This window comes from Anolis carolinensis, chromosome 6, assembly GCF_035594765.1.
Source record: "Anolis carolinensis isolate JA03-04 chromosome 6, rAnoCar3.1.pri, whole genome shotgun sequence".
NCBI lineage: Eukaryota > Metazoa > Chordata > Lepidosauria > Squamata > Dactyloidae > Anolis > Anolis carolinensis.
This window is the reverse complement of record NC_085846.1, coordinates 49925031-49952832: the sequence shown is the minus strand read 5'-3', so window position 1 is coordinate 49952832 and position 27802 is coordinate 49925031. Positions and strand designations below refer to the sequence as shown.

The 27802-nt window shown below is 44.2% G+C and overlaps 2 protein-coding genes across 16 annotated transcripts in view; both read left to right on the top strand.

The window, feature by feature from the left end:
- c6h7orf57 (chromosome 6 C7orf57 homolog) overlaps positions 1-11076 on the top strand; it is a 101206-nt gene extending 90130 nt beyond the window's left edge. For 11 of the 15 annotated variants that reach the window (XM_062957120.1, XM_062957109.1, XM_062957118.1 and 8 more), the window contains 3 exons: positions 5762-5877; positions 8043-8190; positions 10432-11076. In XM_062957120.1, the coding sequence (XP_062813190.1) occupies positions 5762-5877; positions 8043-8190; positions 10432-10474 (307 nt within the window). In that variant the 3' untranslated portion in view covers positions 10475-11076. Of the gene's footprint in view, positions 1-5761; positions 5878-7904; positions 8011-8042; positions 8191-10431 lie in introns of all 15 variants that reach the window. The other 4 variants (XR_009999614.1, XM_062957113.1, XM_008112917.3 and 1 more) reach the window with 4 other exon arrangements.
- A 45-nt stretch (positions 11077-11121) lies between these two features.
- On the top strand, positions 11122-18488 carry LOC134292385 (polycystin-1-like protein 3). Its single transcript, XM_062957103.1, has 2 exons — positions 11122-11603; positions 15692-18488. Exon 2 carries the CDS (start codon positions 16386-16388, stop codon positions 18486-18488), a length of 2103 nt encoding a protein of 700 aa, XP_062813173.1. The 5' UTR covers positions 11122-11603; positions 15692-16385.
- Positions 18489-27802: the final 9314 nt, after the last annotated feature.

Here is a 27802-nt window from a genome sequence, read left to right as displayed (position 1 = left end):
GCAGATGTCTGCAGTAAGCAGACATAGCAGCTCTGCTTATCTCCTGGTATGTAAATATTTTTCTTTCTTTCTAAAGTTTTTCCTATTGATTTTCAGTCAATATAGTTTCAGACATTCCGTCTTCATCTTAGATTTGAGGTTGTTGAAAAGTACTATCCAGTTAAAGTGTTTTTACTTAAGATTCCATCTTCTCCTCCTCCAGCTACTAAAGAAAGACAAAGTACCAAGGGGAGAGGGGCAAAGGTGCCAGTCAGCTTTAAGTTTGCTCTTCTGTCTTTCGAAGAGATTTACCCAGAAGTATTTTTGAGAAATACAAACTTGCCTTTAAATTTGAGGGGATTCCCACTCTTCAGTCTTCTCTTAAGTTTCTTCTCTAGGTATTTCATTGTGACCAAGAAAGACTGTGGTCTCCATCCCACTCAGAATCTCAAAGATATCAATGTCTATATTCTTCCCAGACCCTGACCTCCATTCTTATTGCAGAGATGTTTAACCTGAAGGACACTTACTTTCATATAGGGATTCAGCCATTGCACAGCCTACCAGTTCCATTTTCTTCCCTTTGGATTGTCCATGGCCCCTTGTGTGTTCATGACATTTATGGCTATTGTTGCTTCCCAGCTCAGAGAAAAAGATATCATGGTATACCAAAACCATGTCATTGAACTTCTTAATGACATTGCTTACACCCTCAGTCTCCTTACTTCAACAGACCTTATGGAGCCCCCAGTGGCGCAGTGAATTAAACACTTGTGCCAGCAGGACTGCTGACTGATAGGTCAGCAGTTCAAATCCGGGGAGAGCAGGTGAGCTCCTCTGTCAGCTGCAGCTTCCCATATGGGGACATCCAAGAAGCCTCTCACAGGATGGTAAAACATAAAACACCCAGGCATTCCCTGGGCAACATCCTTGCAGATGGCCAATTCTTTCACACCAGAAGCTACTTGCAGTTTCTCAAGTTGCTCCTGATACACAAAAAACACACTTTATCATCAACTTCAAAAAGTTCTAACTGAATCCATCTCAGAAGGTCAAGTTTATCAGTGTTATTCTTAATTTCAGTATGGCTTTTGCAAAGCAGGGTTCTGGACAAGAGATTTTGAACCCTGCTTTGCACCAGCTTACAGTGTTGGCACACTAGCAACATGCCCACAAAGACTGTTCATTTTCTTCTCTGACACATGGCTTCCAGCAGGCATGGTTTCTTTCCCATTTCAGTACTCTGAGACTCTCCCCGAATTTGTCTCGCCATGCCTAGGAACATTAATCGGTCCTTAGAGTGGTGGCTCAATCCTGGCCACATTCAAGCAGCCATGCCTTCCTTGCAGCCTAAGATCACTCCCACAATGGGCACTTCTCTAGATACTAGATGGCACACACAGATGATCTTGCTGTAAAGAAGAACAATTGGACCAAAAAAGAGTCCTTGATATACAACAATGTTCTGGAAATGTTCGCAGTCAAGATGTTCTACGCTTTGGAGACTCTCCTTTGTGGCAAGATCATTCAGGTCATTACCAACAATACCATGGAACTGTGTTATCTGAAGGAGAAATAAAGTTCAGCACCTTGCATCGCCTCACACTCCACATCTGGAACTGGTGCCTCTTCTTCGAGTTCTCTGTGAATGCACACTTATGGAGAATACTGCATCTGCACAGGCTCAACGGAAGCTTTCCAAACTGTTTCACTTTCAGATTTTGGCAGTAGCCCCACCCATTCCTCCCACCGGCATAAAAGGCACCCCAGCTCCTCCATCCCTAGTTCGTTTTCTTCTGCCGCAGCAGCTCTTCAGAACTCCAATCATGTCTACGACAATGTTTAAGAGGTGCATCCAGTGCACGTCAAAGATTCCGGACTCAGATGGTCATTTAAAATGCCTCCTCTGCCTTGGAGAAATGCATCTTGTCAGTTCATGTCCACACTGCCAGGTCTTTACGGCGCAGTCCAGAAAAAATAGGACTTCGTGCCTCTGGGCTTTACTCTATGAACAGACTTTAGCCCCATTCATGGCAACACAGCCGTCGACCTCAGGCTCAATAAAGGCTTGATAAACCAGGCTTGATAAAACCGTCCACTTTGGCTCCACAGAAAACTTCCTCAAAGTCGTCTACTACATCGAGAACTTTGAAGATTACTAAAAAGGCCGTAAAGCCTCCATCTCGACATTTGTCGATGTCGAGCTCGGTGGCGTTGGTGAGATCGTCCAGATCAATCACAGCAACACCACCATCCTCCTCCTCTGTGATGATCGCCTATAAAAAAGCACAGGAGGAGATGAATAGGGGAGGGCAGACACAGAGATATCAATTCAGCCCCTACTGTCACCTGTTCCTCCAGCGCCGGAAAAACCTTCCACTCTTTCTACAAAGTGCAGAGGCAAGGCATGGGAAAGAGAAAGAAGTCAGTTATCCCCGCCACCGGTACCAGCAAAACAACTCATACCAACTTCTTCAGACGCTTTGTCTCGTAAGTCATCTCCAATCCCGACAGGCCAGTCCTGGAACTTCATCGGAGTTCCACCAAGAGATGATATTGAATGGAGAGATTCTCAACTTTCCATTGAGATTAATGCATACGGTCATCCAAGTCCCACAACCACTTCCAACTCCAGCTCCATCGGGCTCGGCGAGGCAGCAGCTATTTCCCCTGCTGGAGGAATCTCCTGTAAAGGGAAGACAAATGACATGTTTGGCTAGAGCAGCAGCAGCAGCAGCTGCACCCAAACCGCTCATCCAGCCACTCGAGATGTAAGTGGGAAAGCCACACAAACCTCCTCCTCTGGTATTAACAGAAGATGATGAACCAGATGGCGCCGAGTCCATGCGGTCAGAATCCATCCTATCTCTCGGTCTCAACCTCTCACTGGACTCGGAGAACTGTCTTATTGACCCTCCATCACCCACAGATAATGTCCAGGCCTTCACAGACCAGATGTTCCGCATGGGACAGGCCCTCGGACTCGAGGTTAAGCAGGCCTCAAAGGACGTCACCAACCTGGTCTTTAAGAGGGTCCAAGCCCAGGCACCTTTTCTTCCTTACCTGCTCAATGTAATCAAAAAAGCCCTCTTCCATCCTGTCGACATCAAAGAAGATCAAGGCCTGGCACCGAACTGAGGATGAAGCTCTAGAATGGCATCATCCTGAGCCCAACTCCATCATAGTAAAGGTGTCTCAGTCATCGGAAAAACAAAACCCAACCCTTTCAGATCGAGAAGGGAAGCGTTTTGACTCAGTGGGATGCAAGCTCTACTCTGGCGCCTCTCTGCTAGCTAGAATGTCCAACTACAGAGAATGTATGGGAGCATACAAGGAGATGCTATGGGAGAAGGCCCAGGTCTTCCATGATAAATTCTCAGATGATAACAGGGCTGTCCTGAACACACTCAGAAAAGAAGCCTCCTCACTCGTGCATCATCGAATCGAGGTGGAGAAACATACGGGAGACACAGCAGGAAAGATGTTGGCCCATGCAGTAGCCATACGATGACACACTTGGCTCCGCTCATCAGGCTTCTCGACGGTGTCGAGACAAGTCATTGAGGACTTACCTTACAATGCCCTGAGACTGTTTAATGCTGGGACAGATGAAAAACTCAAGTCCAAACATGAGTTTAAGAATCTAGTTGCAAAATATGGAGTCCAATCTCAGCAACATCCCCAAAGGACAAAATGGTATCCGCCCCACTACTGGAGGCCAATCCAGCCCTACTATCATAATCAGCAACAAAGGCAGTCTCCCGCACCACAACAACGTCATTGACATCCATCCTTCAATGAATCAGAAGTATTGCTCGAGGTCGTCCAATAACCAGACTAAACGTTGGATTTGACAATTCCTGTAACAATGCTATCTCCTTGCTGCTTACCATTGCAGACTCCACTGCAGCCGCTCCCTCGCCCACACCAGCATAGTTACCGGTGTCTTTAATCAACACACAACCCTACCCCTTCCTCGACTGCTTGGCCAGCTACACGGAAACGTGGCACAATATAATATCAGATGTCTGGGTCCTCAACATTGTTCAAGAAGGCTACGCCTTAGAATTTGAGGGATTTCCACCAACTGGAAGTGTCCTGCTAACTCACCCGTCACATGACATACAGGAGGAAGTTGAGACTCTGCTTCCCAAGGGCACTATACAGCCAACACCCTCGACAGCAGATGTTATGGCCTTTAAGGCACTTCACCATTCCCAAGAAAGATGGAGGCCTGCATCCTATCCTTGACCTCCGAGACCTCAACTCCTTCCTCTTGCCAAAAACATTCAGAATGGTGTTGGTGGCATCCATCCTTCCTCTCCTAGCCAAGGGAGACTGGTTTGCCACTGTAAACTTAAGAGACACCTATTTTCACATCAGCGTTCACCTGGCACACAGAAAGTTTCTTTCCTTCAAACTGGGTCCACAAACCTCCTAGTTCAACGTTCTTCCCTTCGGTTTCGCAACAGCGGTGAGAGTCTACACAAAGTGCATGTCAGTAGGGTCTTCACAAAGTGCATGTCACGGCTCACCTTCAGCAAAATGGCATCGTCATCTTTCCCTATCTAGACGACTGGCTCCTGAAAGCAAAATTTCCATCGATCTTTACAGGACCTTTGTTATCTGGAAAAATCCCACTTGGCTCCATCCACCTCCATCAAGTTCATCGGGGTGATGTTCGACTCCATGATTAAAAGAGCCTTCCTACCACCTCAGGGATTCCTGGCCTTGCAAATACAGATCTGCACCTACCAAAAGCATTAACGGATCCATGCAAGGCACATCCAGGTCTTACTCGGACACCTGGCATTGCCAGTATTGGTTACCTCCTCAGACACCTGGCATTGCCAGTATTGGTCAGGTTGCTCCAGAGATGGTTCATTGACCACTTTGACCCTCTCCACCATCACAACTCCTGTTTCCTCATGGTACCAAAGGCAGTAAAACTCAGTTTAACCTGATGGACCAGAAACTCCAATGTTTACCGGGGAGTCCTGTTCCATCCTCCATGACTGACAGAGGTGATCATGACAGACTAGTCCATGTTTGGCTGAGGAGCCCATTACAAGGACCTTACCATTCAGGACTATTGGTCCACCCATGAGAAGGCAAACCATATAAACTACCTCGAGCTTTTAGCTATTTTCAAAGTGCTGAAAGCTTTTGCCCTGCTTATCTCTGGCAGAATAGTTCAGATTTGAACTTGACAATACAGCCTCGATGTACTACTTGAATACACAGGCCAAATCTTTCAATTATCACAGGAACAGAAAGTGAGGTGAATTCTTCTGAACAGGGGCGAAGACAGCAAAACAAACGCACAGAGGTGTTAACTCTCCCCTATGCTATCTAAAGCTAAACAAAAATATATTTTTGGCTGGAGTTACACTTAAAAAATGTACCTATTCTGACTTACATACAAATTCACCTTAAGACAGATCTACAGAACCTATCTTGTTTGTAATTTGGGGACTGCCTGTACTTTCTTAAGAAAGTTTGTGTAAAGAACTTTTAATATGTTTTGGGTTCTACAATTTATTTCATTTTATATCACTTTGCTGTCGAGAATTCTCTAAAGTTTTGGTGAGCAAATATGAAACCTTTAATTTTTTTAAAAAAAATTCTACTAGATATAAGTAATATTTACAATTTGCTAAAAATGTTATTGATTCATATTTGGTACACTAAACATTGATGAAAGAGGAAATATTTTATGTTAATAAAAATGAAAAAGGTGAGTTTAAGGCTTAATTCTGTTTTAATGTTTTTTGTGTGAAAGGCCTCTTTACAAAAAAAATGAACCTGTTAACTTCAGCAAACTGATGAGCAGTGGTTACGGAGATGACTGGCTTCAGCAGCGTGACGAATGGGAAAAAAAGAATTCTCAGCCTAATGGTAAAGTACTATTTATCCCAAACCTACTTATTTAAAAGAAGCAACAATAATAGATTTATGCGACTCTTTAAAACCATGACATTTCCTACTACATTATCTCTGGAAACTGAACCTCAGTATATTTTCTCTAGGGTTTTGTTTCTGTTTTAATAAGTTAGAGTAAATAGAACATATAATATATTACTGCATAATAGTCACACTTTCCCCCCCTTTTGGGGGGAGGAGGAGGGTGTGACTATTATGTGGGAAATGTTTTTGCAGCTATGCTTCCCTCTGTAGCTCATGCCTGCGAATGAGAGCTAAGAGTTCTCCCTTGGCTGCTGTCAGCCGAGGGAGCCTACGCAGCTCTGACCAACAGATGATAAAGGCCTCATAGCTCGCTCTGGCATGCATGTGGGCAATGGCTCACCCAGCCGTATGCCTGCCTGCCAGAGCTCCACAGCCTGCCTCAGCTGATGGCAGCCGAGGGAGGCTTCAAGCTCTCCTCAGCTTTCACTCACCTGTGCACCTGCTCCTCGGAACTACGAGGACTTCCATAGTTCCAAGGTGCAGACACCTAGACAGGGAACGTGACTAGCAAGGAATCAGAAAAAATACCAAAATCAGGACCCCAAAAAGCGGTGTGCAACAGTTATGCAATGGTGACTATAATGTGATGAAATATGGTACCCGTAGCCATTCTAAAGTAGGGTTGGTTGATATCTAGGGGAAGATCTACACTAACCCACTATTCCAGAGATGATCCAGTGTGGTGTATGCAAGATCATCCCCAGGGTGGATTATACAGACATCACCACCCCCAGCTGCTGATGAGGTGGAAGGGAATCCTGATTGACTAGTGGCACTGCTGGATCTTTACTGTTCCTCCCATTCTCCATGTGGCAGACTCTGGCCATGACATGACTCCTTCCAGTTGATCATCAACTTGAGTGACGTTGGCTGGGGCCCCGTCCCCCCACCTTTTCCTCAATGTCACTGCAGGTAACAGACAAACTGTAGGAAACATGTTGAAGCTGGAGACTATAGAGAACAAGAGGGTATTGTAAGGGCCATCCTGTGCCCTTGGGCTGCCCGAGCCCAGGAAGCAAGGGATAGCATTGAAAACAATTGCAGCTGGTTCCATCTCGGAGCGGGCCCAACTGTTTACCCAGGCCCAAAATTTTGGGATACTCTTTAGCCTCTGACTGTTTAAGTACGGTCAAGCCCAGGTGGTCTTGGCCTGTACTATCCTGGATCAGCTCCATGTGGCATTTGGCCATCATTGATCCAGGGCCCCTTTGAAAGTGCTCAGTATAGATGTGCCCTGAGATTCAGGAGAAATATTGCGGCATATCAAACCCACAGGTGACAATATGGCTGCCAATGAAATTTAGGAATGTAGCACAGTGTCAGGAAAGGAAGCCAGCTTTTATTCAAGTTCTCCACCTCTGCAAAAAATAAAGCAAAACAAAAAGTACACCTGAGAGCCAGACAGCATACAGATTTAGCCATGCCACTAATTTCTTTGGACTTGTTTAAAACATTGGATTTCATAAAAGGATTCACTTACTTGGACGTTTAAATTTGGACTCACAATTGGTGACTTATACAGTCCTCCATGTGGAACATGAACTCTGGTGGGCATTGGACTCACAAACTCTGAATATAGAGTTTAACTTTCTATGAATGTATGTGTGTTGGTAACACATGGATTATATTTTGGTTTAATTACTGTTTTATAGTTCATATTATTGGATTACATTTCTATCTACAGTATACACAACACACCATAACTGATATTTGCCACTGATTCATACCTCACGTACATGTATTTTAATTTGTGGTATAATATCACTGCACTGATAGTTTGTTGGAAATATCATTTGGCTGATAAGAAGCAGCCCAATAGTCTGGGTTTTAAAAAGTTATTACTACAAAGGTATATTATTTGTAATAAAAGAATATTCACTAGTCTTGGATATTCTTATGTTTTTCTTAAAATACTTTACAAAATCATGAATTTTATATAATGAATCTTTTTCATGAAGGTGGGGAAGCTGTGGCCCTTTGAATGTTATTGTATTTCAGTTCCCGTTACTCCTGATCATGCTGATTGGGGTCAATGGAAAATGGAATCTAGTAAATTCATACTGAGTGAGTAAATACTTCTTTATTATTTGTTGCAGATTCGCTTCTTCCTCCAAGTGAGTACAACAAGACAATAGAAAAGAGCCAGAAAGCTAGAAAAAATACATTGTCATACAAAAGAAAACCTAGATCTCATTTGGGACTTCAGATAGGTGCTCAGCCTAAGAAGCCAGTTTTCCACTTCAGGTTGCCTCTTAAGTCCCATCCTAACAGCACAATGCTGCCTTAATAGAAACCGTTCCTTTATAGACATTTAATTCTTCTCTTTAACTGACAATTTTAAAATGCGTATTTTAAAAATCTAAGCTTTATTTCAAATCCCTTATATACCCATTGCTTCTAGTTGTGTATTATTATAACAAAAACCTGTTAATATGCTTGCGTTATGCTTTCTTCCCAATGCATTCATTGTGATCCAGAGGCCACATCTCGAAATGTATATTTATTTATTTATTATTTATTTACAGTATTCAGCTCTTTTCACCCCAAAGGGGACTCAGGGCGGATTACCATGTACATATATATGGCAAACATTCAATACCATTAGACAAACAATACACAGACAGACAGACACAGAGGCTATTTAACTTCCCAGCTTCTGGCTTTGTGAGGGTATGCTTGATTCCGGCCACAGGAGGAGCTGTTGCTTCATCATCCACTGTGACGAAGAGTCATCCGGCACACACGCTGCTGCACATTTTTATGGTGTTGTAAATCGGTTAAATTAGCCTCCCCGCATAAGTGATCCCTAAATTTTCCTACTTGACAGGTGCAACTGTCTTTCAGGTTGCTTAGGTCAACAACGAGCAGGGCTATTTTTTATTTATTTTAATAGTTGGGTGCTCACTCCGACTCGGGCTGGCTTCGAACTCATTACCTCTCGGTCATAGTGATTTATTGCAGCTGGCTACTAACCAGCTGTGCCACAGCCCTCACTAACTTTGGGCAGGTGGCAGGTCATACTCATTCAACTTATATACAGTCACAAGTTGCACTGGAGGAGCTACATTCCCAAACAGAACATTTTAATCAAACCTGTGAACAATCAGACCTAGAAAAGTCAAGCCCACAAATGTGGCTGTACATGAATTTTCTAATAAATTCTTTACCAAGGTAGAATAGAGTGAAACTATTACTTCTTTCAGTCTAGAAACTACATGTCTATTGTTGCAAGCCTAGAATTGAATTGGCTTTTTTTTTTTTTTTTGCTGCCACGGTATACTGTTGACTTATGTTCAGTTTGTGGCCTACTAAGACTCCAATCCAATTGTCACCCATTCTATATCTCTGCATTTCATTTGTTCTAAGTGTAGTACCATACATTTGCCACCCAACCCCTGAAATAAAGAAACCACACAACAGTTATGAGTTGAACTATAGGCAACTTTTATTAAATGTTATCTAATTAAACTTTGTAACTGTGGATAGTTCTAAATGGTGGCATGAACTTGGTGTGGATAAAGCTGAGGTAGTGGCCCTGCCCGACCTACTCCTTGGCTAGTTTGGGCAGAACGCCTGGGTCCCCTGTTGAACTAACCTGGTCAACCTTTAAGAGAAGCTTGATGGAGAAATCTGTCCCAAGGATTTATTGAGGCCAGACTCTCCCTGTTCGTAGGTTATTTGCATTCTCCCTCACCTCAGTTGATTGAACCACTGGTGAGGGGTTCCATTCATGGCCTACACTCAAAGGGGATCATTTACAAATTTGAGTTCCAGAATGGTGTAGTGTTTTTGAGAGAACAACAGAAATCCCTCAGTACCTTTGGGCAGATTATACTCATTCAGACGTAAGAGGAAGGTAATAACAAACCCCTTACAAATAAAGTATCAGTCCATACATGAATCTACATTGCCATATACCAAGAGTTTTTAGCAGAGAAGACAAGTGAAACATGAGCCAGCAATGTGATGCGACTGCTAAGAAAGCCAATGGGATTTTGGCCTGCATCAATAGGAGTATAGCGTCTAGATCCAGGGAAGTCAATGTTCTGCCTTGGTCAGACCACACCTGGAATACTGTGTCCAATTCTGGGTACCGCAGTTGAAGGGAGATGTTGGCAAGCTGGAATGTGTCCAAAGGAGGGCGACTAAAATAATCAAAGGTCTGGAGAACAAGCCCTATGAGGAGCGGCTTAAAGAACTGGGCATGTTTAGCCTGCAAAAGAGAAGGCTGAGAGGAGACATGATAGCCATGTACAAATATATGAGGGGAAGTCATAGGGAGGAGGGAGCAAGCTTAGTCCTAGTCTGTCTTAGTCCTAAAGTCTTAATTCATTATTCAGAAAGCTATGGATTAGTTTGAAATTATCACTACAAATGTATTTCTCTTTTTCACCTATCCTAGACAGTTTCTTCTGTAAAATACACAAATTCATATTTATCACATGTGATTTAGTTAAAATATCATTTTTATCTCTTCTATTGCAGATTCAGAACCATCCCAGCCAGAATCGACACAAACAGACAATGAAACTTCATAGAATTGCTACATATTCTGTTGCTATTTCAAAATAGTTCAGCATGCAACACACCTTAAGAAGCAAGCTTCAATAGTTCAATTTTGATATGTTATATTATGCAATTCCTTACATGATATTTAAATGATGGGGTACATTCACCCTGTTTGTTTAGTAAGTTTGCAACTGACATGAATTTGGCCCAGTAATTGGTTCCAGCAAGCTTTTGGTGTCTAGATGCTTGTATCTATTGTCATAGTCCTTTGCTGATATCTTAAATTCTCTCTCTTTCTGATGCCATTTTTCACCAACTCCTGTCTAGATTTCATAACAACCTTGTTTTTAAAAGCTATTTTGGGTGGTTTAGACTTATAGTATCCCTGAAGCCACAGGACCCAGTTAATAGAGGGATTTTCAATGCTAACCGTTATTTTTATATTTCCAAGTCTTGAATGGGTAAGTAAAAGCATTCTAGTAATGTTATATTGAATTTCAAATATATATTGCAGAATGTTGGATTGTATTGATAGTTTTCAACATCATTCTTATTTTCTTCTGTTTATACCTCACATCATATAAGCTTACTTTCTACTTGAATAAACATGATTAGAAAATAGGACTTTGTCTCTTGATTTTTTAATAAGAATTTTTGTCCATTGCGATTAACACTAAAAAGCAAAAGATAAAATGATCAGAAATACAACATTTATGCACAGTTTTAATTTATTTTAAAATGAGCAGGATATCAAAAAAGATGGTTAAACATAGATGGCCATCTATTGGAAGTGCATTGATTGTGTATTTCTTCTCAACAGGGATTTGGACTGTATGATTCTCGTGGTTGCTTCCATCTCTATTTATGTGATTTCTATGTTATAATGTACCTTTCCTTTATTATTTTTTGCATAGAGAGGGTGAAAATTTAAAGTTCTGCCAGTGATTTTCTAAGCAGTGAAATCTAGGAATTTGTGTTCTAGTTTTAGGAAAGCCTAGGGGGGAAAGGACATAAGGGAAAATCAGTAAACTCAAACAGTTAGTAAAAACATGCATACTATAAAATTAAGAAGTTTCAATCTCCCTCCTTCCAGCCTCCTTTGTAGGTCATGAGAGTCTGTAGAAGAAAACTGGACCACTGAGAATAAGGTAGGTGGCCATCTTACTGTTGTAGCCAGCAGGGATGGGGATGGGCAAGAAGGGACACTCACTCGAGCCTTTTGAGTGCAGGATGGCTGTCAAGGCTGTCCATGACTTGAAGAAGAACCTGCCTTCTGCTTCAGGATTTCCCCCCAGATTAATGCGGATTAGCCCTATGTAGTATTTTGCCACCGTGGGGCTGATAGCTTTCCACACAGACCTAAGTGTTCAGTCTAGATGTGCTCAAAGAGACTTAACTAATTTCACCTATATCCAGAGAGCACTGTGAACCCAAACAATGATGTATCTGGACCAAAATTGCCACAGACAATGGGATTTGCAGTATCTTCACTCACTTCCAGGCCTAGTGAGCTAATACTGTACTAGGGACCAGGACTTAGTGCACAAGGCTCAAGGAGCTTGATAGTCACTTCCTAAAGGTGTCAGGTCCAACTGGATTAGACACGCTAGTTCCACAATACATGCCTTTTAGGAAGTTCCAAATGCTCATAATATACATGATGGTTTTAAGACTGGCTTAATATTTCTTTGCAGATTTTCCACACTTTTTTCATTTATGGCAATTTGAAATCAGTTAACCATCTGGAATCCATAGTTATGTACAAGATTGACAAATTAATCAGAGAAGATATTGTCATATGTTGTGGCTAAGGGTCATCACCTTGGAGTATGGGGAAAGTTGGGAAGCTGTAATAGACCCAATGAACAACAGTGCTGGTTCCACAACAGAAGTGCCCCTGCTGTTCAACTCCCATAGCTGAAATACAAAGGTATTTTGGAGTTTCAGGACAATGACAGCATTATTTGAAGTCCTTCCTAGATTCACGTACAAGAGCAAACTCTTCCCACCTGCTTTTGTCTCATGAGAGTGCAAATTGTAAAATCACATGCTACTAACAGCACCAGTGAGAGGTCTGAAGTTGCAGTTTTGACTCAAGGAGAAAGGATGAAAGGAATTGGAATTCATTTTTTGTTCAGATTGAATGCATGACTGAGAATATGGATACTTTTTACTACATTCTTTAGGCAAAACGATTATACAAAAAGGATCTTCATCAACCATTAAAGTAAAACCTGTTAAGAATCAAACCAGAGAGAGCTCTAGAGGGTTTCCTTTTATCATAGCAATAGCCTCCCTTAGGCATTTCGGTTGAGGCTTAGCCTGTGTTTTGAGACTTTAATTTGAGGGATTTTAGATCTCCAAAAAGATTTAGCTTCAGGGTCAAACTTGGCCTAGTCTACAAAGTGCTGCTAGTAGAACAAGTAAAATAGAATTTTCTGTAGGGCCTATCTACTTATATGTGAATAATGATGAATAGCAAAAATGGGTATTTAATACATGTTATAATATAGGTTATAATACAGGTTGAGTTAACCTTATACAGGAATATAAAATACTTTAAAAACTGAAACTTTTTGCCACCAGATGCCACTTCTGTTTGGGGGGGCTCACAGAAAAGATCCCTGAAAAAAAGCAGATGTTCTAGATGCTTCTGCCCTTGTTTTCCACCCAGCCAATGGCTACGTGGGCAGGGGTGAACTGAAAACAGCTGCAAGGAAAAGCATGGAGTAATCTCATTGGCCACTACCTGTATCCAACTCAGAGAGGATTAAAAAAACACATTGGTATGTCTGGTTTTTCAGGGGACATCTGTGAACAGTGTGCTCCCCTTCTCTAAATTTTATTTCCTCATCTGGGCTCCTTGGGAAAAAACTCCGTGGGCACTAAACATGTGACTCAACCCTTTTTCCACCCTTTCCCATAATGATTCTATAATCCGAATAAATAAAAACCCCTCTACTCCCAATCATTTTGAATAAGGGAGAATCGATCTGTCATTTTAAGCAGGGATGGGTAGCCTATGGATCTCTAAATGTTGCTTCCACCATTTTCACCATGGACTATTCCGGTTGATTGGATTTTCCCAGCAACATCTGAAAGACTATGAATTGCATACCCTTGATTTAAGACAGATGAAGTAGTGGTGCACTTAGATCGTGGGCTTAATGGTCTTATGGGGGATTGCACTCACTTGGCTGAGTATGGCCCTAGATGATGTTGCCAAAGACCTGTGCTGATTTCAAGAGGAACTAATATATATGTGTGTGTGCTTGTGTATGTGTGTAGGCGTTGACAAGCTTTCTTGAAAGTTGGGGATAAGTATTTCATTCTAGAATCATTTTGCATTGTCAGCTTCTCCCAATAAAATGGTCTTTTCATACATCATTTGATCTCTACAGTAGCCATTGTACATATAAAATTGCAAACAGAATTATCGCATCACTCATACAAGAAAAAAAGACATCCTTACTAACTGCTTTGCATGTTTATTGTGTGTTTCATTTGCCTACATTCTTTGGTCCAAGCCTGGTAGAATTGGGGGACGCCTCTGCCTCACATCTTCTCCATTAGAAGGCAAACGAACAAATGGGCTTTAAGGTGCACGTGCAATCAATTCGGACATTTCTGCACTTGTTTAACAGCAGACAGAAATAGATACAAAATTGCAGGTGGACAATGATGTGGTCTCCTCTGGTCTCATTGCAGGCTGTGATGATACACTTCACTGGAAGTGTCGCTTTTGATCACAGAGAACTCCTTCAGACTGCCTAATAATTTAGTAAATGTTGGAGCTTTGTGTTTCAAAATTTCACAGCCTGTAGTGATCGTTTTGCACTGTATGTTTCTCACAGCATGCCCTAAATATACTGAGAGTTCAGTTCTATTTGTTGCTGCTGTAGTAAAGATTAGCACGACTCCCAATTGCATGTCTTTTCAACGAGTGTTGATTGGTTCTATCCCTCTACTATCCCTGCCATGAACCTTCCCTATATGCTCTTCCTCTGGAAATTTGAATGCTGAGGCAGGTGATCGGAAAATTGGTGTTACATTCTGGTCTGTGTATAGATTAGCATTGGGTCCCTAAGTTCATGGAGCACCAAGGCATGTGCCCATGTGTTAAAACGGCATCATTTATTTGATTATTCAAAATATATCCATTTCTGAGACTTCAGGTAGTACATTATCTTTGTTGCAATATTCTTTCTAAAGTTTGTTTGATCAGACCTCTAGAAACCTTAGCTCTGTCAGAGTAATTTGCTGTGCAGCAGTAGATGGATGGAATCAGTGGAACGCAGAACGAAGAGACATCAGAGACGTTGGTAAAACTATATACAAAGTTTTACTGTAAGCAGTAATAATCAAGACAGACTTGCAGACAATAGACGAACACAGGACTTGACTCAACACCTAGGCAGACAGAACTCAACACAGAACAGAACTTGACTCAACTCAGAACTAAACTGATGCAATCAGTAATGCACAAACACTTGTGTCTGGACACTCCCCAGTTCCAGCCACACATCAATGACATCACAGCTTCTTAGTAATTAACTCTTTCCAGACTATAGTACACTCTGGATGATGCAATCAGCATGCAATACAGGCAAGACACAAATTTCATTTAAACACTACAATACACAAATCCCACATTAACAATTCCCCCTCTTTAAATGTAATTTTGTCTTCTTAAATATATACATCACTTAAACACATATGAATCAACTTATTGTACATTCATTACATCTCATGGTTTTTCATACCGAATGTCTTATAACACTTTTCTTTAAACTAGGCAATCACATACAATCTTTATACAGTTGTCTCTTACACTCCATATACGCAAGGAACATCTCATGACTTTTTAAACGATTATACATAAACACAAATCTCTACTTCAGACACATTCTTTCAAGATCTTACTGTTACACTTGATCAATAACAATCAACAGATGTCAAAGATTCTGTGTGGTATCTTTGGGCAATCATGCCTACTTCAACACAGCTCATCTGTCAGATTTTCCACCAATAATTTGAGGAAGGGAATTTATTCAAAAAATTGCACTTTGAACACAGAGGTTCCTATTATAGCAATTAAAATGTGACTCTGTATGTGTGATTATTGCTTTATGACAGTGTGATACTAGATATAGAACTGTGTCACTAAACAACAACAGGAAGACTTTGGGGTATAAATGTAAATAATAAATAAACAAACAACTATATCTGTTGTTAGGAAAACAGAAAGTGGTTCTCAGAAAATCTGCCACGGATTGACTCTGAAAGGAAAGTGAAAGAGACAGGCACTCTGCCTATAACTCAACTATTACCATTGCAAAGAGATAATGCAAAGCAGAGGCAAATTAATTGTTCCCAGAGGCTAAAACGTAAGCAAAGGGAATCCAGATATGAGAAAGAGCGATGCCATGGGTAAGAAGTAGAATTTTTAAGCTTTTTGAGATAATGTTTGTTGTGAGGTCAACACTGGATTTTCATGGGTCAAGTTACCTGTATTGGGAGCTCCAAGTTAGGAATTCTTGTCTTTGGTTCTGTATCTTGCTTTCCTGCTAAAGATCAATGCCTCTCGATTGGACCACAATTCTTGGTTCACATTTTCAAGCCTTTGGATATAGTTTTGGTTTAAGTGTTGAAACCCCTGGATTTCAGTTTCTTGTTTTATCCTTTTGGGATTTTGGATTTATATTCAGAGTTGGTCTAAAGAATATCAAGCTTTTTCTTCGTGTACTCTGTGAATGCACACTAATGGAGAAGCTGCGCCTGCGCAGGTTCCGACGGAAACTCTTCCAAGCTGAAGTTCAAATTTTGGCGGTAACCACGCCCCCCCTTCCCAAGGGGCATATAAGGCGGCCCCAGGCGCCCGCTCTCCAGTTCCTTTTTTTCCGCCGCAAGGTTCACTTCGGACTCTTCGCATGTCTACTACTCGTTTCAAGCGTTGCACGCAGTGTGCTGCTAAAATTCCTGACTCGGACGGCCACGCCAAGTGCCTCTTCTGTCTTGGCGAGGCTCATGTGGTCAGTACCTGCCGTTTCTGCCTAGCTCTCACAGCTCAGGCCAGAAAAAACAGAGCCGCTAGGCTTAGAGCGGCACTTTACGAAAAATCTCTCGCGCCAGAACCGACTCCGTCGACGTCGGGTACGTCGTCGTCTTCAGCCCTAAGAGCTATTTCGGCGCCACCAGCTAAGCCTCCGTCAGCTAAAGCCTCCTCGGTCTCGTCCAGGGCGTCCAGGACCTCCAGGGCCGCTAAGCCGGTCAAGCCACCGTGTACCGTGACGACGGCTACCGTATCGACCCGCTCCGGAAAGGTGGGGCCTTCCTCGACGTCGAGCTCTTTGGCTTCGGTGACCTCGATCCGCTCTCGTATCGGCTCCCCTCCGTCCTCCTCTGCTATCAAAATAGCCTTTAAAAGGGCTCACGAGGAGTCTCGTCGAGCGCAATCTGACTCAGCTGTGGTTCCTCCCACACCTGGCAAGTCCTTGAGGGTTGCATCCAAGCAACCGCCGACAAAGAAACGGCTGACTCAGCGCTCCTCTTCCTCGGCCTCCTCAAGGAGAGACCAGCCATCTTCCTCGGCAACCTCCTCGAGAAGATCCTCTCCAATTGTGCCAGCACAGAGGCCTAGAGATGTTTCTCAATCTCCATTGCACCCCCTGTCTGACGGGGAGCTGCAGGACTCACCCCACCACTCTACCCAAACGGTGGTCAGGGTGCCGGTGCCGGAGCCCCTTGCGCCGCCTCACTCGTCGCGCCAACAGCTCTTCCCTCCCACCTCGACACCAGAGCGTGGCAGACAAACGGCTCGCCTGGCTCGAGCAGCTCAGGCCTCAGCCTCTAAGGATCCTCGGCTCCCGACCCTCTCTTCCCGCGAGGCTATGCCTCCTCCCGAGACTGTGCTTTCTTCTCCCCCTCAGTCCCCCCAAGGGGCTGAGGAGGAAGATGTTGATGTTGACCGCCCAGACTCTGTCTTCTCGGCCTCGGTGGTCTCTCTCGGTCTCGACCTCTCTCCTCCCCACGATGCGTATGAGGCGGACCCGCCTTCTCCTACTGACAATATTCGTGCTTTCTCTGATCAAATGGTCAGAATGGCCGACGCCCTGGGTTTGGAGATCAAGCAGACTTCCAAAGCAGTGTCTGATCCAGTTTTCAAAAGGGTGCAGGCCCAAGCTCCGCCGGCCACGCTACTCCCTTTCCTGCCTTATCTGTTGGACGTTATCCAGGCCTCCTGGAAAACCCCTTCCTCCATTCCTCCGACCTCGAAGAGGATCGAGACTTGGTACCGTACCGACGATGATACCTTGGAATGGCTCAAACACCACCCCGACCCCAACTCCCTGGTCGTTAAGGCCTCTCAATCCTCAGGTCGTCAGTCGAACACTCCGGCCGACAGAGAAGGGAAGCGCTTCGACGCCGTGGGTCGAAAACTTTACTCCGGAGCCCTTTTGCTTTGCCGCATGGCGAACTATGGAGCCTGCATGGGTGCCTACCAGCAGATTATCTGGGAGAAGGCACAGCCCTTCTTCGCTAAGATGTCGGACGAAGACCGCTCCGTCCTCACTACCCTCCAACAGGAAGCAGACTCGCTTGCTCACCACCAAATACAAATGGCGAAACATACAGGTGATACTGCGGGCAAGATGATTGCCCACGCGATATCCATCCGCCGCCACGCCTGGCTGAGGTCTTCGGGTCTTTCCTCATCTTCCAGACAGGTCATTGAGGACCTTCCCTTTGACGCGCTCGGACTATTTAACTCCGGTACCGATGACAAACTCAAGTCTAATCATGACTTTAAAATTCTTGCGTCTAAATGTGGCGACCAACCGCAACCTCAGCGCACCCGCTGGTTCCCGCACCGCTCCCGCCGCTTCCCGCCGCAATCTTTCAGACACCACTCTTTCAGGCGGCCTTCGGGCTCGAATAATCAAACCCATCACCAACCTCGTCGGGGACCTCATCCGCAAAAGCAACGCGGTCGAACCACCCCCGCTCCTCCGCAGGCTAACCGGCGTACCTGACGCCAACCCCTGCCAAAGCTCCTCGCCCGCTACCGATGCAGAGCCCACGCTGCCTCGACCCTCCGGCGCCTTTGCAGACCGCCTAGCCCCCTTCTACAATCAATGGGAGTCTATTACTTCAGATGCATGGGTTCTTCGCATTGTCCAAGACGGCTACGCCTTAGAGTTCACGGACCTCCCACCTACAGGTCGCATTCTCCACTCAACTCCTTCCCCAGAGATACTGGCCGAAGTCGAGGCATTACTGGCCAAAGGCGCCATCCGTCCCTCCCCTCCCGAACTGGACCCTTTAAGTTTCTTCTCCAGATACTTTACAGTCCCGAAGAGAGGAGGCGGGCTACGCCCCATTCTGGACCTAAGGGCCCTCAATATATTCATTCGCCCTTCCAAATTCAGGATGGTCTCTATTGCCTCTATCCTCCCGATGCTGCAGCGGGGAGACTACTTTGCCTCCATAGACTTACGAGACGCCTACTTCCACGTGGCGATACGGGAGGCGCACAGACGGTTCCTCTGTTTCAAAGTTCTCGACCAAACCTACCAATTTACCGTTTTACCCTTCGGTCTCGTTACGGCCCCGAGGGTCTTTACCAAGGTCGTCGCCGCCGTAGCGGCCCACCTCAGGCTACATGGCATCACGGTCTTTCCTTATCTGGACGACTGGCTTCTCGTCGGGCCCGATCCGGTTCTTCTCGAAAACCACGTTTCCTTCACGCTGCGTCTTCTAAAATCTCTCGGCCTCCAACTCAACTCCGAGAAGTCAAATCTCTCCCCGTCAACCCGAATCCGGTTCATCGGGGCCCTCTTCGACTCCGTCACAGAGACTGTTTCACTTCCGTTCGACAGATTCCTAGCTCTCCGCCACCACATCGCCCTTTGTCGATCTGCCCGGAGGGTCAGAGCCCGTGCCATCCAAGTCCTTCTGGGCCACATGGCCTCCACGGTTCTCACGACCCCGTTTGCCAGGCTGCACCTTCGGGTCCTGCAAAGGTGGTTTATAGACACTTTCAAGCCGTTCTACCACCACAACTCCAGATACCTGTCGGTACCGTCGTTCGTCCGCCAGTCCCTCTCATGGTGGACGTCTCACCAAAACGTGTGCAGGGGCCTCCCATTTCATCCAGCCCCGCCGTCGCTAACCATAACCACGGACTCCTCCACCTACGCTTGGGGAGCCCACATGAGCGGTCTAACGGTTCAAGATCTTTGGTCCCCATCCGAGAGGGCCAATCACATAAACTTTCTCGAGCTTCTCGCCATTCTCAAAGCCCTGAAAGCATTCTCCCGCCTCATCCGTCACAAGTCCATCCTCATTCAATCGGACAACCTCGTAGCAGTATTCTACATCAACAAACAGGGCGGTACGGGTTCGAGGAAATTGATGCTCCTCTCCTCCCGTCTCTGGGTTTGGTGCATAGCCCACGACGTACAGGTCTCTGCAACCCACCTGCCGGGCGCCCAAAACGACCTAGCAGATGCCCTCAGCAGGATGACATCTTCCTCTCACGAGTGGAAGCTCGATCCCGAGATCCTCGACGGTCTGTTCCTCCACTGGGGACGCCCTACTCTGGATCTCTTCGCGTCTCCCCACAACGCTCAGCTACCCCGCTACGGGGCGATACTTCCCCCGAACTCCTTCCCCGGCTGTCTAGGGGATGCCTTTCTACTGGACTGGTCGGCGGAGATGCTTTATCTTTTTCCACCGATTCCTCTCATACCGAAAGTTCTCGAAAGACTTCTCTCGATCTCGGTCACAGCGATTCTCATAGCTCCGGCCTGGCCCCGCCAACCGTGGTATCCGGCCCTTCTTCGTCTCTCCAGAGGAACGTTTCGCCCTCTGCCTCCCTCGCCGCACCTTCTCTCAAGGGAGGACGGCAAAATTCTTCACCCGGACCTCCCTTCCCTTCATCTCACTGCATGGAGGATTCTTACCTAGCCTCCCTTCCGCAGAACCTGCAAGACGTCCTTCGGGCAGCCCATAAGCCGTCTACTACCAAGGCTTATTCCTATAAACTCTCTCGCTTTCACGCCTTCCTTCGATCCCGTAACGTCAACACCTTTCCGACCTCGGTATCGGTGGTCCTCGACTTCCTCATGACCCTCGTCGAGAAGAAACTCTCTCTCGCTTCTATTAAGGCTTATCTCGCAGCTCTTTCCTGGTCCTTTCAACGCCACGGTCAGCCATCTCTCTTTTCTCACCACTTGATCAAAACTTTTCTCCGAGGCTACAATAACATCTGCCCGCCGTCGCTACCACCTACGCCGGGCTGGAACCTCGAACTTGTACTTTCTCAACTCACTTCTGCTCCCTTCGAACCGCTTGCCTCGACCGATCTCCGTCTGCTTTCCTGGAAGTTGGCCTTTCTAGTGGCGATCACGTCGGCACGACGGCCATCCGAGCTTGCTGCTCTCAGGGTCGACGAGCCTTATCTACGTTTTCACCATGACCGCGCTGTTCTTCGCCCGGACATTACCTTTCTCCCTAAGGTGGTGTCAGCTTTCCACCTCAACCAGGACATTGTCCTACCAGCTTTCTTCTCTAACCCCTCCTCTCCTCTCGAGCAAAAACTGCACCTTCTTGACGTTCGAAGGGCACTTCTCTTCTACAGGGACCGTACCAAGGACATCCGTAAGACACAAAGACTCTTTGTCGCCTATGCCCAGGACAAGTTGGGTAATCCCATCTCTTCCCAAAGACTGTCCCACTGGATCGCTCAGGCCATTGAGTTGGCCTACGAACTAGCCAAGCGACCTCCTCCTCCATCCATCCGCCCGAGGTCGACTAGGGGCCTCTCGGCTTCAACCGCCTTCCTTAGGGGTATTCCGCTTGACTCCATATGCAAAGCGGCTATCTGGTCAAACCCTCTTACGTTTGTCTCTCACTACAGGCTGGACAATAAAGCCTTAAAGGACTCGGCCTTTGCAAGATCAGTACTCTCATCTTGCCTCTCCTGACTCTCAAACGTCTTTTCTCCTTATATTCACCCGCAGGTGACTCTCTATACCTCTCCTTCAAGTTTCGGCCGGTCGTTTTCCCCATACCTACCTCTAGGGATGTGTTTTTCCCTGATTGTGTTGAGCAGTTGCTCTGTTACTTGGTACCGCCTTATTGATCCTGGCGGATATGTCAAAGACCATGATGTGTTTGTCCCTCTCCCCCCTGGGAGAGCGTCTATATGCACTATACGCAATTGAGTGTTTTTTTCTATCATGTTTATTGGAAAATTTCTATGTTATGTTTCCTCTTCTACTATGCTCATGTTTGCATTGCACTGGTCCTTTCGGACAATTGATTGCACTGGTCTCTTGGGACTGTTATCTCATTATGTCCTAATAAATATGTGTTTGGACATTCACTAAATTGTCGAGTTTGCCTTGTCCCACCATCCGGGACCTTAGCGTGTCAGTCTCCATTAGTGTGCATTCACAGAGTACACGAAGAAAAAGGACAGGTTGCTCACCTGTAACCATGTTTCTTCGAGTTTACTCTGTGAATTCACACAAACCCGCCCTTCCTTCCCCTCTGGCAAACCTCTCCCTTTCTCGTTGCCTTGGCGGCGTAGGAACTGGAGAGCGGGCGCCTGGGGCCGCCTTATATGCCCCTTGGGAAGGGGGGGCGTGGTTACCGCCAAAATTTGAACTTCAGCTTGGAAGAGTTTCCGTCGGAACCTGCGCAGGCGCAGCTTCTCCATTAGTGTGAATTCACAGAGTACACTCGAAGAAACATGGTTACAGGTGAGCAACCTGTCCTTATGATATAACTTTGAAAATGCTTTTACAGTCTGGTTTTTTATTGTACCTTTGTGATTGTTTAGTCTGCTAATTTGGAATGACTTTTGGATTATTGTCTACTGATGTTTGAAACTACCTTTTCTATTACAGTAGAGTCCCTCTTATCCAACCTTCGTATTATCCAACACAGTCTGTTTTTTAGTAGTCAATGTTTTTGTAGTCAATGTTTTAATACATTGAGATGTTTTGGTGCTAAATTCGTAATACAGCAGTGTATTGAACTGCTTTTTCTGTTGATTTGTTGATGCTTAATGTTTTGGTGCTTAATTTGTAAAATCATAACATAATTTGACATTTAATAGGCCTTTCCTTAAACCCTCTTTATTATCCAATATTTTCGTTTATCCAACGTTCTGCCATCCCGCTTATGTTGGATAAGCGATACTCTATTGTATATACACTTTTCTTATTGTTGAACTGTGTGGTGTTTGGGTGAAAAGGAGTAATGCAGGCGGTTGGGCTGCAACAAAGTACTCGCTTTGGGTTCACTCACTGGAACTGGTAAAGACTGCTGTGAGCTGCTTATTTTAGCTGCTGGAACTTCCATCTGCTCTTTTTCTGCAGTGACTGAGCTGAGCATGACAGTTTACTGAGAGTTGCACATTTCCATCTTCTTTGGTGGTATTTCTTATTAGCTTTTCTCCTTTACTATCCAAGCAGGGCCTGACAGGTGACAGTTTTCCAAATGCCTTCTCAGCAGTTGAAGTATGTAATTCTATTTATGAAATGATTTTTTCTTTTTTTTTCTTTGTGGGCAAAACTGCCAACCTTTCAGAAACAATAATAGAAAAATGAGAGTGTTTCCAGATGAATTAAAAATGCAACACCCTAGTGTTCAGATAACACAAACAAAATCCCTGATGTGGCATCAAGGAGTTATGATTTGAACATTTAGCTTTCATTCTTATAAAGATTTCTGAATATACATGACTTCAGCTACTATAGCCTTCAGCTCAGAAGAAAGTTGATTTTTTCGTCAGAAAGGAAAGAAGCTAGCTCCATAGAGTCACTAATTATTGATATCTTGTCAAGCATTTCTTTTCTTTAATTCTTTATGCTTGCATATTCTTTCCAAGAGATGTGAGTTTTCTCCTGTCATATATTTCCCTTATAACATCGTAGAGGAACAAATAACTAGTTCCATTCATCCAATGCTTTTGGGGTGGAAAGATTGGCCGCTTACAAGAAACGTTGCCCAGGGGACGCCCAACTGAATTTACTCAATCTTCGAGGAGGCTCTTTCCGCGTCCACCTTAGATCGAACACTAACATATAGGAAACACTGCATGAACACCAAGCACAAAGTAGCTGCACGCAACAACATCCTGCAGAAACTGACTGGCAGTGCATGGGGTGCAGACCCACAAGTAGTAAGAACATCAGCCTTGGCCTTGTCTTTCTCAACTGCAGAATACGCCTGTCCTGTCTGGCAAAAGTCTGCCCATGCGAAGCAAGTGGACATAGCACTAAACGAAACGTGCAGAATAATCACAGGATGCCTTAAACCTACACCTGTTGATAAACTCTACAAGTTAGCTGGCATTGCCCCTCCTGACGTGCAATGGAAAGTTGCTGCTAACTGTGAGAGAAATAAGGTCGAACATTGTGAAAGCCATCCACTGCATGACTATCAGCCTCCTCCCACCAGACTCAAATCAAGGAAGGGCTTCATGAGAACCACCACTCCTCTTGAGGTTCCTCCAGCAGCAGCAAGGGTGTCCCTCTGGGCAGCTAAACCTGGCAATTCCAACTGGATGGCCCCCCACGAGGGTCTTCCTCCAGGGGCAAACCAAGAATGGACAACTTGGAAGTCCCTGAACAGACTCAGAAGTGGAGTGGGCAGATCTAAAGACAACTTGGCAAGGTGGCACTACCTGGAGGAATCCTCCACCTTGTGTGACTGTGGAGCAGAACAAACAACTCCGCATATGTATGCTTGCCCACAATGTCCTGCCTCATGCACGGAGGAGGAGTTGTTTAAAGCTACGGACAATGCGGTTGCTGTTGCCCGCTTTTGGTCTAAAACTATTTAGTTGTTTGTGATTTCCTCTATTTTTTTCATCATTTTTAAAATGCATTTGTTATGCAATGCTTTTGACACGAAATAAAAAATAACTAGTTGTCCAAACTGGGGCATCAAGGCCTGCTGTCAGAAGCAGAAATATTCCTAATGTTAGTTATGACTGTTATTGAGACAATTCAGTCCTCTTGCGGATGCTTCTCTAAATGTTTTAATGATGGTTATTAAACGTAATGCCCCTGAATATGTTTTATGTTCGACAATGTTGTTTCTTGGACAATAAGGGTTCAGATGACTACACTGGAGTTGCACATATTGATTGTGATACACAACTCAACACAGAGATGTTCCTATTCACTCAAAAGAGACATAAGGAATTGGGGATTTAGCCTGTGCTGGATGGTGTTCTACTCTACCTGAAGAAAAAGGTTTCCATTTGGGTGTAGTGTTGTGTTTTCTCTGGACTAAATGCATCAATTGTGCTCATTCCTGAAAATGATGGCTCTGGGCAAGGTGACACATGTCTAAATTACATCTGATTTGGATTGCTTTAATGCACTTTTGGTGGGGCCGCCTTTGAAGTATGATCAGAAACCTCAGCTGATCTCCAGTCAAACGTTTACCCAGGACTGGTTACAGGAACCATTGCTACGACAGCTCTGTTGGCTACCATTCTGTTTCCAGATACAATTCAAAGAGCTGATTGTGACCTCTATATGGCTTATATGCATTTTTTATGAATCAGTATAACTTATTAGGTCTGCCCATCAACCTGTCATGCTGAACCACATTCTACACCACCCAGAACTCACTGAACAGCTTCTGAAGCCATTTCCACATGTAAGTTCCATGTTTGGTGGGAAGCAGAAAGGATTAAAGAAGCATCTGATTACAACCACATTAAATGATTATAACAGCACTAGACTTTTCGAGAACCTTGGTAGATCCCAGTGCTGATTTCACTATTTTGCATCTGTGGGGAGTCGCTGCTGTGGTTCTGACTGCTCCCCACAAAGCAGAGATTATCATTTCGAGAGCTTCAGGGGAGCATAGTATGTAAGTCTAGTAAGGGGCTTTGATAATTGTTTCTATATTGCTGCTGATCTTTGGTTTTAATGTATATGTTTATTTTTTACTGTATGTATGTATATGTATGGCATTAAATTGCTACCTTTTTGTAAGGTGCCCTGAGTCCCCCAATTGGGGTGAGAAGAAAGGAATATAAATGTAGAAAATAATTAATTAATAAATAAAACAAATCTGGTTTAAGACTGAAAAAAAAATGCAAGTGCTGTGTAAGAGACCGAAACTTGATTTTAAATGACCTATTAAACTCTAAAGAAAACACAAATTATTCTAATTTAAAGAAAATGTAACTTCATTTTTTAAAAAAACAATTTTTGAACATAACTTTAAGAAAAGAAAGCAGTCAAATGAAAACAAAAGTCATAAAAAAGAGTTAATAGAAAAAGCCCAGGGGAAGTTTTTGTTGTTTACTGAACAAAAGATGAAACAGTCTATTCAAATTGCAAGGTGCAGTACAATTAAGGGAAAATTACATTTGGCCCAAAAAAAGGGAAGATAAGACCATAACTGAAAATTGAACAACAGTTACTCCCACTGACTAAGAAACTAATTTATAAGGGGGGGATGTGTCCTCTTGAAATAAAAGTTTGACAGTTGACAAAAAGCTGTTAAAGTGGCATCTTAAAATAGTTTTAAAAATTGGGCTACAAATGTTTCTGAAATAACAGAAGAGAATTTCTGTTCTGCGCCGGGCTGTGGCGCAGCTGGCTAGTAACCAGCTGCTATAAATCACTACTGACCGAGAGGTCATGAGTTCGAAGCCCGGGTCGGGTTAAGCCTCCGACCACTAATAGCCCCGGCTTGCTGTTGACCTATGCAGCCCCGAAAGACAGTTGCACCTGTCAATTAGGGAGATTTAGGGACGCTTTATGCGGGAGGCTAATTTACAACACAATAAAACTGCCAGCAAAACACGAGGAAAGGAATGCGAAAGTACAGCCACTACTGGACGGTGAAGCAACAGCTCCCCCTGTGGCCGGAATCGTGAAGCTGGAAAAATGTTAAAAATGCCTCTGAGTTTGTCTAATGTATGTTGTTTGTCTGTTGGCATTGAATGTTTGCCATATATGTGTTCATTGTAATCCGCCCTGAGTCCCCTTCGGGGTGAGAAGGGCGGAATATAAATACTGTAAATAAATAAATAAATAAATTTCAGTGGATCAATTAATCAAATTACATAAGGGAACTAAGCAATTTCTGGAGAAATTATATAGGTAAAAGATCTGCTGAAACAGGAATTACTTAGGTGCCTATCTGAGGGCCCTTCAACACTGGTCAAATGCAGAAGGAACCAGCATTAAAAATGCCATTTCGTGCCACATTTGGAGGCCACATGTGGGGAGAAACCCACCTCCTTTCACCCATCCTCTGTTTCTCCCCAAAAAACAAAGGCACAGTCTCCTTACGGTTCCTGAAGACTTCCCCGCAGGGCAGCTCAGTCACATCCAATAATGGTGCAATGGAGCTTTGGAGTAAGAAACCTCACTACTTTGAGCTCCTGGGATTGCAGATGGTAATCAAGGAAGATTTGGATATTTACAGGTATTTTTTAAACCCAGGTGTGAACCATACTAAATGGTTTACTCAGGTTAAAATGCATTAAGCTAGGTGCATCATTTGGATGCTCCAGGTTAATGCTCCATGTACACTGCATTATTGCCAGTGTAGATATTTATTTATTTATTTACAGTATTTATATTCTGCCCTTCTCACCCTGAAGGGGACTCAGGGCGGATTACAATGAACACATATATGGCAAACATTCAATGCCAACAGACAAACAACATATGTAGACAGACACAGAGGCATTCAACATTTTTTTCCAGCTTCACGATTCCGGCCACAGGGGGAGCTGTTGCTTCACTGTCCAGTAGTGGCTGTACTTCCTCATTCCATTCCTCGTGTTTTGCTGGCAGTTTTATGATGTTGTAAATTAGTTCAATTAGCCTCCCGCATAAAGCGTACCTAAATTTCCCTAATTGACCGATACAACTGTCTTTTGGTGCTGCATAGGTCAATAGCAAGCTGGGCTATTTAATGGTCGGGGGCTTAATCCGACCCGGGCTTCGAACTCATGACCTCTCGGTTAGTAGTGATTTATTGCAGTTGTTTACTAGCCAGCTGCGCCACAGCCCGGCCCTGAGAAATATACCAGATATACCCTGAGAAATGAATTTCAAAAAGATCTGAAGGAAGCACTTAGGAAAGGTTTAAACACAAAGATAAAACATAAAAACACAAAGATGTTAAATTTGAAAGTGAAAAACAAGGAATTAGAAGAGAAGACTAGAAAACTGAATCCTGATAGAGAGCAAGTCTCAATAGTTTTGCTGGGAACAGAGAGAACAAAGAGAATGTCAACAACCCTGAGGATTTTATAGGATAAAAGGGCAAAAAAATGAGTAGCGTACGAAAA

What these genes read in the sequence shown, in the direction of transcription:
- LOC134292385 (XM_062957103.1), top strand. Translation starts at nt 16,386, where the DNA reads ATGTCTACTACTCGTTTCAAGCGTTGCACGCAGTGTGCTGCTAAAATT.